This window comes from Somniosus microcephalus, chromosome 1, assembly GCF_052327205.1.
Source record: "Somniosus microcephalus isolate GS21.2 chromosome 1, FLI_Smic_1.0, whole genome shotgun sequence".
Classification (NCBI taxonomy): Eukaryota; Metazoa; Chordata; class Chondrichthyes; order Squaliformes; family Somniosidae; genus Somniosus; species Somniosus microcephalus.
The window spans coordinates 8,631,010-8,647,254 of record NC_140987.1 but is presented as its reverse complement, the minus strand read 5'-3'; the positions used below and the strand labels follow the sequence as shown (position 1 = coordinate 8,647,254).

Sequence of the window (16,245 nt, the reverse complement as noted above, 5' to 3'; positions counted from 1 at the left end):
CCTCCCAAACCCGCGACCTCTTCCACCTAGAAGGACAAGGGCAGCAGGCGCATGGGAACACCACCACCTCCCAGTTCCCCTCCAAGTCACACACCATCCTGACTATCGGCTGTTCCTTCATCGCCACAGGGTGAAAATCCTGGAACTCCCTCCCTAACAGCACTGTGGGAGTACCTTCACCACACGGACTGCAGCGGTTCAAGAAGGCGGCTCACCACCACCTTCTCAAGGGCAACTAGGGATGGGCAATAAATGCTGGCCTTGCAACGACGCCCACATCCCATGAATGAATTAAAAAAAACAAAAGGATGGGGCTCTTCAGTGATGCCTCATGTGGAAAAATAGCACGGCGCCACTCAGTGTGTTGGCTCACACACACAGTATGGGCGGAGGCACAGCACGGAAGAGCAGCCCTGAGATGGCACGGCAGCATGAGTAAGCACATTCAGGGGAGAGAGAGACACGATCAGCGCTGTGATAACACGGTACGCTCACCTCCAACCAGAAGAGTGGAACCATCTGGGATGTCCTTCACTGCCAACACAGGGTCATCGTAGAACTTTGCATGTCGCTGTACACTGGTGGAAAACAAGCAGCCGCATCCCTGAAAATCAGAAGCAAGGTTTAACTCGTTTATTAATAACGGTTTCTCAGCACCCCGTGATTGGTCCCATCTCAGCACGCTGCCCGTGCCACATAGAAACATAGAAGATAGGAGCAGGAGTAGGCCATTCGGCCCCTCGAGCCTGCTCCGTCATTTCATGAGATCATGGCTGATCATCCAAATTCAGTACCCTGTCCCTGCTTTCTCCCCATATCCCTTGATCCCTTTAGCCTTAAGAAATATATCTAACTCCTTCTTGAATATATTTAATGAATTGGCCTCAACTGCCCTCTGTGGTAGAGAATTCCACAGGTTCACCACTCTCTGGGTGAAGAAATTCCTCCTCATCTCTGTCCTAAATGGCTTACCCCTTATCCTTAGACTATGACCCCGGGTTCTGGACTCCCCGACCATCGGGAACATCCTTCCTGTCTAGTCCTGTCAGAATTTTATAAGTTTCAATGAGATCCCCTCTCATTCTTCTAAACTTCAGCGAGTATAAGCCCAATCGACCCAATCTCTCCTCATACGTCATTCCTGCCATCCCAGGTATCAGCCTGGTGAATCTTCGCTGCATTCCCTCCATGGCAAGAACATCCTTCCTCAGATAAGGCGACCAAAACTGCACACAATACTCAAGGTGTGGTCTCACCAAGGCCCTGTACAACTGCAGCAAGACGTCCTTGTTCCTGTACTCAAACCCTCTCGCTACGAAGGCCAAAATACCATATGCCTTCTTAACCGCCTGCTGCACCTGCATGCTTAACTTCAGCGACTGGTGCACAAGGACACCCAGGTCTCGTTGCACTTCCCCTTCTCCCAATCTATTGCCATTCAGATAATAATCTGCCTTCCTGTTTTTGCCACCAAAGTGGATAACCTCGCATTTATCCACGTTATCCTGCATCTGCAACTCACCTTTACACTGAACCCTGCCTCTTCTTCAACTTACTGTTAATTTGGGGGATGGAGGTCAGCACTGGAATGTAAACCTCCTCAAGGGTTAGATACAGAGTAAAGCTCCCTCTACACTGTCCCATCAAACACTCCCAGGGCAGGTACAGCACGGGTTAGATACAGAGTAAAGCTCCCTCTACACTGACCCATCAAACACTCCCAGGGCAGGTACAGCACGGGTTAGATACAGAGTAAAGCTCCCTCTACACTGACCCATCAAACACGCCCAGGGCAGGTACAGCACGGGGTTAGATACAGAGTAAAGCTCCCTCTACACTGTCCCATCAAACACTCCCAGGGCAGGTACAGCACAGGTTAGATACAGAGTAAAGCTCCCTCTACACTGTCCCATCAAACACTCCCAGGGCAGGTACAGCATGGGTTAGATACAGAGTAAAGCTCCCTCGACACTGTCCCATCAAACACTCCCAGGGCAGGTACAGCACGGGTTAGATACAGAGTAAAGCTCCCTCTACACTGTCCCATCAAACACTCCCAGGGCAGGTACAGCACGGGTTAGATACAGAGTAAAGCTCCCTCTACACTGTCCCATCAAACACTCCCAGGGCAGGTACAGCATGGGTTAGATACAGAGTAAAGCTCCCTCTACACTGCCCCATCAAACACTCCCAGGGCAGGTACAGCACGGGTTAGATACAGAGTAAAGCTCCCTCTACACTGCCCCATCAAACACTCCCAGGGCAGGTACAGCACGGGTTAGATACAGAGTAAAGCTTCCTCTACACTGTCCCATCAAACACTCCCAGGGCAGGTACAGCACGGGATAGCTACAGAGTAAAGCTCCCTCTACAGTGTCCCATCAAACACTCCCAGGGCAGGTACAGGACAGGTTAGATACAGAGTAAAGCTCCCTCTACACTGTCCCATCAAACACTCCCAGGGCAGGTACAGCACGGGTTAGATACAGAGTAAAGCTCCCTCTACACTGTCCCATCAAACACTCCCAGGGCAGGTACAGCACGGGTTAGATACAGAGTAAAGCTCCCTCTACACTGTCCCATCAAACACTCCCAGGGCAGGTACAGCACGGGTTAGATACAGAGTAAAGCTCCCTCTACACTGCCCCATCAAACACTCCCAGGGCAGGTACAGCACGGGTTTGATACAGAGTAAAGCTCCCTCTACACTGACCCATCAAACACTCCCAGGACAGGTACAGCACGGGTTAGATACAGAGTAAAGCTCCCTCTACACTGTCCCATCAAACACTCCCAGGGCAGGTACAGCACGGGTTAGATACAGAGTAAAGCTCCCTCTACACCGTCCCATCAAACACTCCCAGGGCAGGTACAGCACGGGTTAGATACAGAGTAAAGCTCCCTCTACACTGCCCCATCAAACATTCCTAGGGCAGGTACAGCACGGGTTAGATACAGAGTAAAGCTCCCTCTACACTGCCCCATCAAACACTCCCAGGTCAGGTACAGCACGGGTTAGATACAGAGTAAAACTCCCTCTACACTGTCCCATCAATCACTCCCAGGGCAGGTACAGCACGGGTTAGATACAGAATAAAACTCCCTCTACACTGTCCCATCAAACACTCCCAGGGCAGGTACAGCACGGGTTAGATACAGAGTAAAGCTCCCTCTACACTGTCCCATCAAACACTCCCAGGGCAGGTACAGCGCGGGTTAGATACAGAGTAAAGCTCATTCTACAGTGTCCCATCAAACACTCCCAGGGCAGGTACAGCATGGGTTAGATACAGAGTAAAGCTCCCTCTACACTGTCCCCATCAAACACTCCCAGGGCAGGTACAGCATGGGTTAGATACAAAGTAAAGCTCCCTCTACACTGTCCCCATCAAACACTCCCAGGGCAGGTACAGCACGGGTTAGATACAGAGTAAAACTCCCTCGACACTGTCCCATCAAGCAAACTTATATACGTGTGTATGTGGGTATTAGGTAGAGAGGATCCTGCTCTGTGTGATGCCATCCAGAGCTGAATAGTCAGCGGACTACACTTTGGCTCACAGGTGCAGAGCAGTCACTTGATTCGAGTCACCGGATGGTAACCGCAGCCTGTAGAACTGCTACCCAGCAAAACCCAGCACCTTCAGCAACGCGGGAAAATATATGAGACTTTACTTAGGAAACTTGTAAATGAATGATTTGATGCTGAATGCTGCAGGTTTTTATTCAGACCCAGTGGCCATAGGCTGCTGCTCTGTCACTGGGCCACGAGCTCAGTCCTGTCCCATTCACATGGTTGAGTTGCACATTGCAGCCCCAGTAATGAGAACTCACTGTCCCTCTCTCAGTCTGTCCTGTTGGAATGGGCTGATGAATGATTGATTGTGTCTGGAATCTGAAGTATCCCCAAGACATTTACCGGATACTGTGAGGTCAGCGACAATTTTGTGCTGAAGCTTTAGCCTGTGTGAAACAGTCTATAATAACCCGTGCATTAAATACAGCTCGGAGTCACAACAGGCACAGAATGAAGAGATTTCAGGGGATAAACACAGAGACCCATTGAAACAGAGGCAGAAAGACACACAGGTCTGAAAAAGGGATACACCGAGAAAGATCAACACACAGACCGAAAGAGACTGGAAATAGTGGACGCACACACATAGGGCTAAAAGAGAGGGACACAGAGCGGCTGAGACAGGGGAAGGGACAGAGGCAAGGGGAGGGACACACAGAGGGGCTGAGAGAAAGTGTGGGACACACAGAGGGGCTGAGAGAGAGAGAGAGAGACAGAGACTGAGAGAGAGACAGAGAGAGAGGGAGAGAGAGGGTATTCGATATTCAGGAAAGATAGGCAAAAAGGAAAGGGAGGTGGGGTAGCATTACTGGTTAAAGAAGGGATTAATACAATTGTAATGAAGGATATTAGCTCTGATGATGTGGAATCTGTATGGGTAGAATTGAGAAATACTAAGGGGAAAAAAACATTAGTGGGAGTGGTTTATAGACCTCCCAACAATAAGGCGGAGGTTGGGGATGGCATTAAAAGGGAAATTAAAGAAGCGTGCAATAAGGGCACAGCAGTCATCATGGGTGACTTTAATCTACATATAGATTGGGCCAACCAAATTAGTAACAATACTGTGGAGGAGGAATTCCTGGAGTGTTTACGGGATGGTTTCCTGGACCAATATGTCGAGGAACCAACCAGAGATCAGGCCATCTTAGACTGGGTATTATGTAACGACAAAGGATTAATTAGCAATCTTGTTGTACGAGGCCCCTTGGGTCTGAGCGATCATAATATGATCGAATTCTTCATTAAGATGGAGAATGAAGTAGTTGACTCAGAGACTAGGGTCCTCAATTTAAATAAAGGAAACTACGATGGTCTGAGGAGCGAGTTGGGTAGGATTGATTGGGGAATGGCACTCAAAGGGTTGACGGTGGATAGGCAATGGCAAGCATTCAAAGACCGAATGGATGAACGACAGAATTTGTTCATCCCAGTTTGGCATAAAAATAAAACAAAAAAGGTGACTCAACCGTGGCTAACAAGGGAAATTAGGGATAGCATAAGATCCAAGGAGACGACATATAAATTGGCCAGAAAAAGCAATAATCCTGAGGATTGGGAGCAGTTTAGGATTCAACAAAGGAGGACAAAGGGATTAATTAAGAAAGGGAAAATAGAATATGAGAGTAAGCTTGCAGGGAACATAAAAACTGACTGTAAAAGCTTTTATAGATATGTGAAGAGAAAAAGATTGGTGAAGTCAAGCGTAGGTCCCTTACAGTCAGAATCAGGGGAATTTATAATGGGAAACAAAGAAATGGCAGACCAACTAAATTCATACTTTGGTTCTGTCTTCACAAAGGAGGACACAAATAACCTCCCAGAGATGCCGGGGAACATAGGGCCTGATGAAAGGGTGGAACTGAAAGAAATCAGTATTTGTAGGGAAATGGTGTTAGGAAAATTGATGGGACTAAAGGCCGATAAATCCCCAGGGCCTGATAATCTACATCCCAGGGTACTTAAGGAAGTGGCCCTAGAGATAGTAGATGCATTGCTGGTCATCTTCCAGAACTCGATAGACTCTGGAACAGTACCCATGGATTGGAGGGTAGCTAATGTTACCCCACTATTCAAAAAAGGTGGTCGAGAAAAAGCGGGGAATTATAGACCGGTAAGCCTGACATCGGTAGTGGGGAAAATGCTAGAATCTATTATAAAAGATGTAATAGCAGAGCACTTGGTAAGCAGTGACAGGATCGGACAAAGTCAACATGGATTTACAAAAAGTAAATCATGCTTGACTAATCTACTGGAATTTTTTGAGGATGTAACTGGTAAAATAGATAAGGGAGAACCAGTGGATGTGGTGTATTTGGACTTTCAGAAGGCTTTTGATAAGGTCCCACATAAGAGATTAGCATGCAAAATTAAGGCACATGGGATTGGGGGCAAGGTATTGACTTGGATAGAGAACTGGTTGGCGGACAGAAAGCAAAGAGTTGGAATAAACGGGTTGTTTTCCGAGTGGCAGGCAGTGACTATTGGGGTACCACAAGGATCGGTCCTAGGACCCCAGCTGTTCACAATATATATTAATGATCTGGACGAGGGAATTGGATGTAATATCTCCAAATTTGCAGACGACACAAAGCTGGGTGGGAGGGTAAGCTGTGAGGAGGATGTTGTGAAACTCCAGTACGATTTGGACAGATTGGGTGATTGGGCAGAAACATGGCAAATGCACTATAATGTGGATAAATGTGAGGTTATCCACTTTGGTGGCAAAAACAGGAAGGCAGATTATTGTTTGAATGGCAATAGATTGGGAGAAGGGGAAGTGCAAAGAGACCTGGGTGTTCTTGTGCACCAGTCGCTGAAGGTAAGCATGCAGGTGCAGCAGGCGGTTAAGAAGGCAAATGGTATGTTGGCCTTCGTAGCAAGAGGGTTCGAGTACAGGAACAAGGATGTCTTGCTACAGTTGTACAGGGCCTTGGTGAGACCGCACCTTGAGTACTGTGTGCAGTTTTGGTCGCCTTACCTGAGGAAGGACGTTCTTGCCATGGAAGGAGTGCAGCGAAGATTCACCAGGCTGATACCTGGGATGGCAAGAATGACGTATGAGGAGAGATTGTGTCGATTGGGCTTATACTCACTGGAGTTTAGAAGATTGAGAGGGGATCTCATCGAAACTTATAAAATTCTGTCAGGCCTGGACAGACTAGATGCAGGAAGGATGTTTATGATGGCCGGGGAGTCCAGAACCAGGGGTCACAGTCTAAGGATAAGGGGTAAGCCATTTAGGACTGAAATAAGGAGGAATTTCTTCACCCAGAGAGTGGTGAACCTGTGGAATTCTCTGCCACAGAGGGCGGTGGAGGCCAGTTCATTAAATATATTCAAAAAAGAGTTGGATATATTTCTTAAGGCTAAAGGGATCAAGGGATATGGGGAGAAGGCAGGGACAGGGTACTGAATTTGGATGATCAGCCATGATCTCATTGAATGGCGGAGCAGGCTCGAAGGGCCGAATGGCCTACTCCTGCTCCTATCTTCTATGTTTCTATGTTTCTATGAGACAGAGACAGAGACAGAGAGAGAGAGAGAGGGACACACAGAGGGGCTGAGAGAACAGGATGGCGAGAGGTGCTGAGAACGGCTGAGAGAAAGAGGGACAGATAGACTGAGAAAGGGACACGGAGGGGCTGAGGGAGAGAGAGACAGAGACAGAGACAGAGACCTGACCATGGTAAAGGATAGCAAACTGAGAAAAACCTTGACAATGTACAGACTTAGTGAACATAGCCTGGCCATCGAAAAAGGCAGACACAGGCAGACCCGGCTGCCAAGAGAGGACAGGATATGCTCTCACTGCAGTCAGGGAGTGGTGGAGACAGAGATGCACTTCCTCACAGCTTGTGGAAAATATCAGGGCATCAGGGAGAATTTCTACCCAAAATTCACAAAAATATGCCCTGAATTCAGAAATTTGAATGACGACCAAAAACTCCCATACCTACTAGGGGAAGAGAGAAATTGTGTAACCTTAGCGGCACACTATGTTACAGCTTGCCATAAACAGAGGGGCAACCATTAAATCTAAAAAAAGAGTATATACAAATTATATGAATGTATATTTATACACTCAGGGATATATCTGTTTATACACTGTATGGATAGATCTGCGTTTATGTGTTCAACCATAAATGTTTTTCGATGCTTTGGCAACATAAGATGTACCTTGTCATGCCAATAAAGCGATTTGAATTGAATTGAATTGAATTGAGAGAGAGACAGAGAAAGAGACTGAGAGAGAGAGAGAGAGACAGACAGAGAGAGACAGAGAAAGCGAGAGAGAGAAACAGAGAAAGAGACTGAGAGAGAGAGACAGACAGACAGAGAGAGAGAGACAGAGACAGAGAGAGAGAGACACACAGGGGCTGAGAGAGAGAGACAGAGAGAGAGAGAGAGAGAGAGAGATAGACACGTAGGGGCTGAGAGAGAGAGAGAGAGAGACACAGGCTGAGAGAGAGAGAGAGAGAGACAGAGACTGAGAGAGAGAGAGAGACACGGGCTGAGAGAGACACCGAGAGGTGCTGAGAACGGGTCTGGAGACCTTTAGCCTCTAATTCCACTCGGACTTGGTGAAATGCTGCATCACTCATCAGTTTCATTCCTCAACTCACTGCAGGGTCTCGGAGCAGGAGGTCAGTGAAGGGTTAAATATCAAGGAGCTCGTGGGGAACCTGGCTGGGTAGATGGCTGTCCAGGCCAACTATTGGGCTTCATTAACTCTGCTTGGGAGAGGGATGGGGGCCAAGGAATGTCACTCAATAACAGAAACTTCCTGCACCCTCTGGAGCTCCTGCAGGCCAACTGGACGGACCTGTCCTCCAGGGACAAGCTTGAATTTCAAATATTTAAAATGTTCATGTTGGGGGAGAAGGCAGTGAAAAGTGAGCTACTGAACTAACTATAAATAAACATTTTAAACAGAGAGTGTAGTCAAGAACTCAAGGAACCGTAACTACCAAACACTTCTCCTATCGAAGCCAGCTACCCATTAAATGAAATGAATCTCACTTACTCCCATCTCAGCTCTGTTAATCTGACACTGCTGAGAATTCACTGCACCATTTCAGTATAAAGTGGCATAAATAGGTGGCTGCAGGTCTATCATTGTATAACACTGGGATACAGAACTGGTGGCTACAGGTCTGTCACTGTCATAGGGTCATAACGGCACAGAAGGAGGCCATTTGGCCCATCAAGACCGTGCCGGCTCTCTGTAGAGCGATCCAGTCAGTCCCATTGCCCCGCTCTATCCCCGTAGCCCTGCAAGTTTATTTCCCTCAAGTGCCGATCCAGTCTCCCCTTGAAAACATTGAGGCCTAGAAATTCAGTGGGCCTTGCGCCCACTTAGCGCCTAAAGAGGTCTTTTGCGCCGGCGGGGTGGTAGCGCGGAAATTGAGTGCAGCGGTATTGGCGGCGGTAGCCGTTAGCGCTGCGCCGGGACCGATGACGTCATCGGTGTGCGCGGTGGCCCGTAACGCCCCGAAACCGCGCCGATCCCCATATTTATTTGCGCCCGCCTCCTCCGAAGCGGGCGCAAACAGCGAACAGAAAATGGGGCCGTCCTGCTGCCATAGTGGGGCGCTTTAAAGCTGAAGGTGCGGCCGGCCGCTTTTTCGGTGGCCGCCTGCCCGCACCTCCTTCCCCGGCCTCCTCCACCCCCCCCCCGCGGCATTGCCGGCTGGTTTCCGTGGAGCCCGGCACTTCTCCGTTGTGCCGGGCTCTTTTGCCGGCACTCGCGATCGGGGCTCCGGCCGTTGCAGGCACCTCCCCCTTAAGAGAAGGAGGAGGCCTGCAGTACCGCAGCCTGCCGCACCGCATCGGGTGGCGCTGCGGCAACTAGCGCGCCGATATTCAGTTGCAGCGCCCCAAACGGAGGCGGGCACACCCTGGTATAGCGCCCGCTTCCGAATTGGGGCGCAGAAGACGAATATACGGCGTGCGCTAATGCCTCCCCGCCCAGCGCTAACTTTTGGGCGCGAGCAAGCTGCCCGCGCCCAAGTGAATTTCGAGGCCTGAGTGTCTCCGCTTCCACCACTTCCGTCGGCAGCGAGTTCCAGGTCCTCCCCACTCGCTGCGTAATAACGTTTTTTCTCACGTCCCCCCTGTATCTCTTGCACAAAACCTTAAATCTGTGTCCCCTAGTCCTTGTACCATCAACGAGTGGGAACAGCCTTTCCCCGTCTAGCCTATCCAAACCCGTCATAATCTTGTCCACCTCTATCAAATCACCCCGCAACCTCCTTTGCTCCAATGAAAACAAATCCAGCTTCTCCAACCTGTCCTTGTAGCTAAGATCCCCCATCCCCGGAACCATTCTGGTAAATCTCCTCTGCACCCTCTCAAGGGCCTTCACATCCTTCCTAAAGTGTGGGGACCAGAACTGGACGCAATACTCCAGTTGTGGCCTAACCAGCTTTATAAAGGTTCAGCATAACTTCTCTACTTTGGTACTCAATACCTCTATTTATGAAGCCCAAGATCCCATATGCTTTGTTAACCACTCTCTCAACATGTCCTGCCACCTTCAGGGACCTATGCACATTAACTCCCAGGTCCCTCTGTCCCTGCACACTCTTTAAAACTGTGCCATTAAGTGTATATTGCCTCTCACTGTTCCTTCTGCCAAAATGCATCACCTTACACTTCTCTGTATTAAATTCCATTGCCACTTGTCTGCCCATTCTGCTAGCCTTTCTATGTCCTGTTGCAGTCGATTGGTATCATCCTCACTGTTTGCCACACCCCCAAGTTTGGTGTCATCGGCAAATTGAGAAATTCGACTCTGTATTCCAATATCCAGGTCATTTATATATATCAAAAAAGCAGTGTCCCCAGCACTGACCCTTGGGGAACACCACTGTCTACCATCCTCCAGTCTGAAAAACAGCCATTTACCACAACTCGCTGGTTTCTGTCCTTAAGCCAATTCCTTATCCAAGCTGCCACTGGCCCACCTATTCCATGAGCCTCAATTTTGTTAACCGGCCTTCTATGTGGTACTTTGTCAAACGCTTCCAAAAATCCATGTAGACAACATCCATTGCGTCCCTTCATCGATCCTCTCTGTTACTTCATCAAAAAATTCAATTAGATTAGTCAAACCCAATCTTCCTTTTACAAACCCGTGTTGGCTCGCCTTAATTAGCTTAAACCTCTCTAAATGCCCATTAATTTTTTCCTTGATTATTGTTTCTAAAACTTTACACACCACTGATGTTAAACTGACCGGCCTGTAGTTACTAGGATTGCCCTTACACACTTTCTTGAACAATGGTGTCACATTTGCCACTTTCCAATCCTCAGGCACCTCCCCCGCATCTAGGGAAGATTGGAAAATTATGGCAAGCCCTTCCGCTATCTCCTCCCCCAATTCCCTTAGCAACCTGGGATGCAAGGCATCTGGACCAGGCGACTTGTCCACTCTAAGCATACCCAGCCTTTCTAGTACATCCTGTCTATCAATTTTCACCCCTTCCATTGCTTCTACCTTTTCCACTTCTACCGATATTTTGTCAGCATCCACCTCCTTAGTAAACACCGATACAAAGTACTCATTGAGTATTCTAGCCTTGCCCTGCGCCTCTAAGTATATATCACCTTCTTTGTCCCTAATAGACCCCACCCCGCCTCTTACTACCCGCTTACTGTTTACATGCCAGTAGAAGATTCTTGGGTTCCCTTTTATGTTAACCACCATTCTACGCTCATATTCTCTCTTTGCCAATCTTATTTTCATCTTCACTTCCCCTCTCAGCTTATTGTATTTGGTCTGGTTCTCCCTTGAAGAATTCACCTGACATGCATCATACACCCTCTTTTTTAATTTCATCGTCTTCGCTATCTCCCTCGTCATCCAAGGAGCCCTTGCTTTGGTTCCCTTACCCTTCCCTCTTGTTGGAATGTACCTAGCCTGTACTTAGAACATCTCCTCCTTAAAGATCACCCATTGTTCCATTACAGTGTTTCCTGTCAGTCTTTGGTTCCATTTTACCCTGGCTAGATCCTTTCGCATCCCATTGAAGTTAGCCCTATTCCAGTTTAGAAGTTCCACTCTAGATTGTTCCTTGCTCCTCTCCATTGCTAATCTAAATCTTATGATATGATGATCACTCGTACCCAAGTGTTCTCCCACAGACACTTGGTCGACCTGGCCCAACCTCATTCCCCAGCACCAGATCCAGCAATGCCTCCTTCCTGGTTGGGCCAAGAACATACTGGTCAAGGAAATTCTCCTGAACACATTTCAGAAATTCCACCCCCTTCTTTCCCTTTACTCTAGCATTATCCCAATCGATATTTGGGTAATTAAAGTCCCCCAATATCACCACTCTATAGCTCTTGCATATCTCTGCAGTTTCCCTGTAGATTTGCTCCTCTACCTCCCTCTCACTATTTGGAGGCCTATAGAATACCCCCAATAGCATGATCAGACCCTTTTGCTCCTCAACTCTAACCAAATGGATTCTGTCCTCGTCCCCTCAAGAACATCCTCCCTTTCCAACACTACAATGTCTTCCTTAATCAGCACTGCCACCCCACCTCCCTTTTTTCCTTCCCTATCTTTTCTGAACACCTTGTACCCTTGAATATTAAGTGCCCAGTCCTCACTGTTTTTAAGCCATGTTTCCGTTATTGCCACAACATTATATTGCCACACGGCTAATTGTGCTTGTAGCTCACCAACCTTATTCACCACACTTTGTGCGTTTACGTACATGCATTCTAAACCCATTTTGAATTTTTCGTAGTCTTTCTTAGTCTGCTCCTATCTAATATGGTACTACTTCCACCTCTGGTACTTTCTTCTTTAGTACTATCCAATACACTCACTCTTTTATGCACCTTATTCCACTTTTCTACTCCTATATGCTGGTGCCCATCCCTCGGCCAAGTTAGTTTAAACCCTCCTCAACAGCACTAACAAACCTCCCAGCGACAATATTGGTCCCAGCTCTATTGAGGTGCAACCCGTCCGGCTTGGACAGGTCCCAACTTCCCCAAAAATGGTCCCAATGCCTCAGGAAAATAAAGCACTCCCTCCTGCACCATCTCTCCAGCCACGCATTCATCTGAATAACACTGGGGTACAGTACTGGTGGGTACAGGTCTGTCACTGTATAACACTGGGGTACAGTACTGGTGGGTACAGGTCTGTCACTGTATAACACGGGTACAGTACTGGTGGGTGCAGGTCTGTCACTGTATAACACTGGGGTACAGTACTGGTGGGTACAGGTCTGTCACTGTATTACACTGGGGTACAGTGCTGGTGGGTACAGGTCTGTCACTGTATAACACTGGGGTACAGTACTGGTGGGTACAGGTCTGTCACTGTATAACACTGGAGTACAGTGCTGGTGGGTACAGGTCTGTCACTGTACAACACTGGGGTACAGTGCTGGTGGGTACAGGTCTGTCAGCGTATAACACGGGTACAGTACTGGTGGGTACAGGTCTCTCACTGTATAACACTGGGGTACAGTACTGGTGGGTACAGGCCTGTCACTGTATAACACTGGGGTACAGTACTGGTGGGTACAGGTCTGTCACTGTATAACACTGGGGTACAGTACAGGTGGGTACAGGTCTGTCACTGTAAAGCACTGGGGTACAGTACTGGTGGGTACAGGTCTGTCACTGTATAACATGGGTACAGTACTGGTGGGTACAGGTCTGTCACTGTATAACACGGGTGCAGTACTGGTGGGTACAGGTCTGTCACGGTATAACACTGGGGTACAGTACTGGTGGGTACAGGTCTGTCACTGTATAACACGGGTACAGTACTGGTGGGTACAGGTCTGTCACTGTATAACACTGGGGTACAGTACTGGAAGTTACAGGTCGGTCACTGTATAACACTGGGGTACAGTACTGGTGGGTACAGGTCTGTCACTGTATAACATGGGTACAGTACTGGTGGGTACAGGTCTGTCACTGTATAACATGGGTACAGTACAGGTGGGTACAGGTCTGTCACTGTATAACACGGGTGCAGTACTGGTGGGTACAGGTCTGTCACGGTATAACACTGGGGTACAGTACTGGTGGGTACAGGTCTGTCACTGTATAACACGGGTACAGTACTGGTGGGTACAGGTCTGTCACTGTATAACACTGGGGTACAGTACTGGAAGTTACAGGTCGGTCACTGTATAACACTGGGGTACAGTACTGGTGGGTACAGGTCTGTCACTGTATAACACTGGGGTACAGTACTAGTGGGTACAGGTCTGTCACTGTATAGCACTGGGGTACAGTACTGGTGGGTACAGGTCTGTCTCTGTATAACACGGGTACAGTACTGGTGGGTACAGGTCTGTCACTGTATAACACTGGGGTACAGTACTGGTGGGTACAGGTCTGTCACTGTATAACACTGGGGTACAGTACTGGTGGGTACAGGTCTGTCACTGTATAACACTGGGGTACAGTACTGATGGGTACAGGTCTGTCACTGTATAACACTGGGGTACAGTACTGGTGGGTACAGGTCTGTCACTATATAACACTGGGGTACAGTACTGGTGGGTACAGGTCTGTCACTGTATAACACTGGGGTACAGTACTGGTGGGGACAGGTCTGTCACTGTATAACACTGGGGTACAGTACTGGTGGGTACAGGTCTGTCACTGTATAACACTGGGGTACAGTACTGCTGGGGACAGGTCTGTCACTGTATAACACGGGTACAATACTGGCGGGTATAGGTCTGTCACTGTATAACACGGGTACAGTACTGGTGGGTATAGGTCTGTCACTGTATAACACGGGTACAGTACTGGTGGGTATAGGTCTGTCACTGTATAACACGGGTACAGTACTGGTGGGGACAGGTCTGTCACTGTATAACACTGGGCTACAGTACTGGTGGGTACAGGTCGGTCACTGTATAACACTGGGGGACAGTACTGGTGGGTACAGGTCTGTCACTGTATAACACTAGGGTACAGTACTGGTGGGTACAGGTCTGTCGCTTTATAACACTGGGGTACAGTACTGGTGGGTACAGGTCTGTCACAGTATAACACTGGGGTACAGTACTGGTGGGTACAGGTCTGTCACTGTATAACACTGGGGTACAGTACTGGTGGGTACAAGTCTGTCACTGTATAACACTGGGGTACAGTACTGGTGGGTACAGGTCTGTCACTGTATAACACGGGTACAGTACTGGCGGGTACAGGTCTGTCTGTGTATAATACTGGGGTACAGTACTGGTGGGTACAGGTCTGTCACTCTATAACACCGGGGTACAGTACTGGTGGGTACAGGTCTGTCACTGTATAACACGGGTACAGTACTGGTGGGTACAGGTCTGTCTGTGTATAATACTGGGGTACAGTACTGGTGGGTACAGGTCTGTCACTCTATAACACGGGTACAGTACTGGTGGGTACAGGTCTGTCACTGTATAACACTGGGGTACAGTGCTGCTGGGTACAGGTCTGTCACTGTACAACACTGGGGTACAGTACTGGTGGGTGCAGGTCTCTCATTATATAACACTGGGCTACAGTACTGGTGGGTACAGGTCTGTCAATGTATAACACTGGGGTACAGTACAGGTGGGTACAGGTCTGTCACTGTATAACTCTGGGGTACAGTACTGGTGGGTACAGATCTGTCGCTGTATAACACTGGGGTACAGTACTGGTGGGTACAGGTCTGCCACTGTATAACACTGGGTTACAGTACTGGCGGGTACAGATCTGTCGCTGTACAACACTGGGGTACAGTACTGGTGGGTACAGGTCGGTCACTGTATAACACTGGGGTACAGTACTGGTGGGTACAGGTCGGTCACTGTATAACACTGGGGAATAGTACTGGTGGGTACAGATCTGCCACTGTGTAACACTGGGTTGCAGTACTATCGGGTACAGGTCTGTCACTGTATAACTCTGGGGTACAGCACTAGTGTGTAGAAGTCTGTCATTGCACAACACTGGGGTACAGTGCTGGTGGGTACATGTCTGTCACTGTAACACTGGAGTACAGTACTGGTGGGTACAGGTCTGTCACTGTAACACTGGGGTACAGCACTGGTGGGTACAGGTCTGTCACTGTATAACACTGGGGTACAGTACTGGTGTGTAGAAGTCTTTCATTGCACAAGTCGGGCACAGCACTGGTGGGTATAGGTCTCTCATTGTATAACACTGGGCTACAGTACTGGTGGGTACAGGTCTGTCACGGTATAAAACTGGGGTACAGTACTGGTTGGTACAGGTCTGTCACTGTATAACACTGGGGTACAGTACTGGTGGGAACAGGTCTGTCATTGTATAACTCTGGGGTTCAGTACTGGTGGGTACAGGTCTGTCACTGTATAACACTGGGGTACAGTACTGGTGGGTACAGGTCTGTCACTGTATAACACTGGAGTACAGTACTGGTGGGTACAGATCTGCCACTGTATAACACTGGGTTACAGTACTGGTGGGTACAGGTCTGTCACTGTATAACACTGGAGTACAGTACTGGTGGGTACAGATCTGCCACTGTATAACACTGGGTTACAGTACTGGTGGGTACAGGTCTGTCATTGTATAACACTGGAGTACAGTACTGGTGGGTACAGATCTGCCACTGTATAACACTGGGGTACAGCACTGGTGGGTACAGGTCTGTCACTGTATAACACTGGGTT

The 16,245-nt window shown here is 48.5% G+C and overlaps 1 protein-coding gene across 4 annotated transcripts in view; it reads right to left on the bottom strand.

Moving 5' to 3' along the window:
- The window catches only part of oxct1a (3-oxoacid CoA transferase 1a), a 286,549-nt gene that overhangs the window by 164,803 nt on the left and 105,501 nt on the right, over positions 1-16,245 (bottom strand). For all 4 annotated transcript variants that reach the window (XM_085965065.1, XM_085965115.1, XM_085964917.1 and 1 more), the window contains exon 2: positions 496-604. In XM_085965065.1, coding sequence (XP_085821191.1) covers positions 496-604 — 109 coding nt within the window. The remainder of the gene's footprint in view (positions 1-495; positions 605-16,245) is intronic.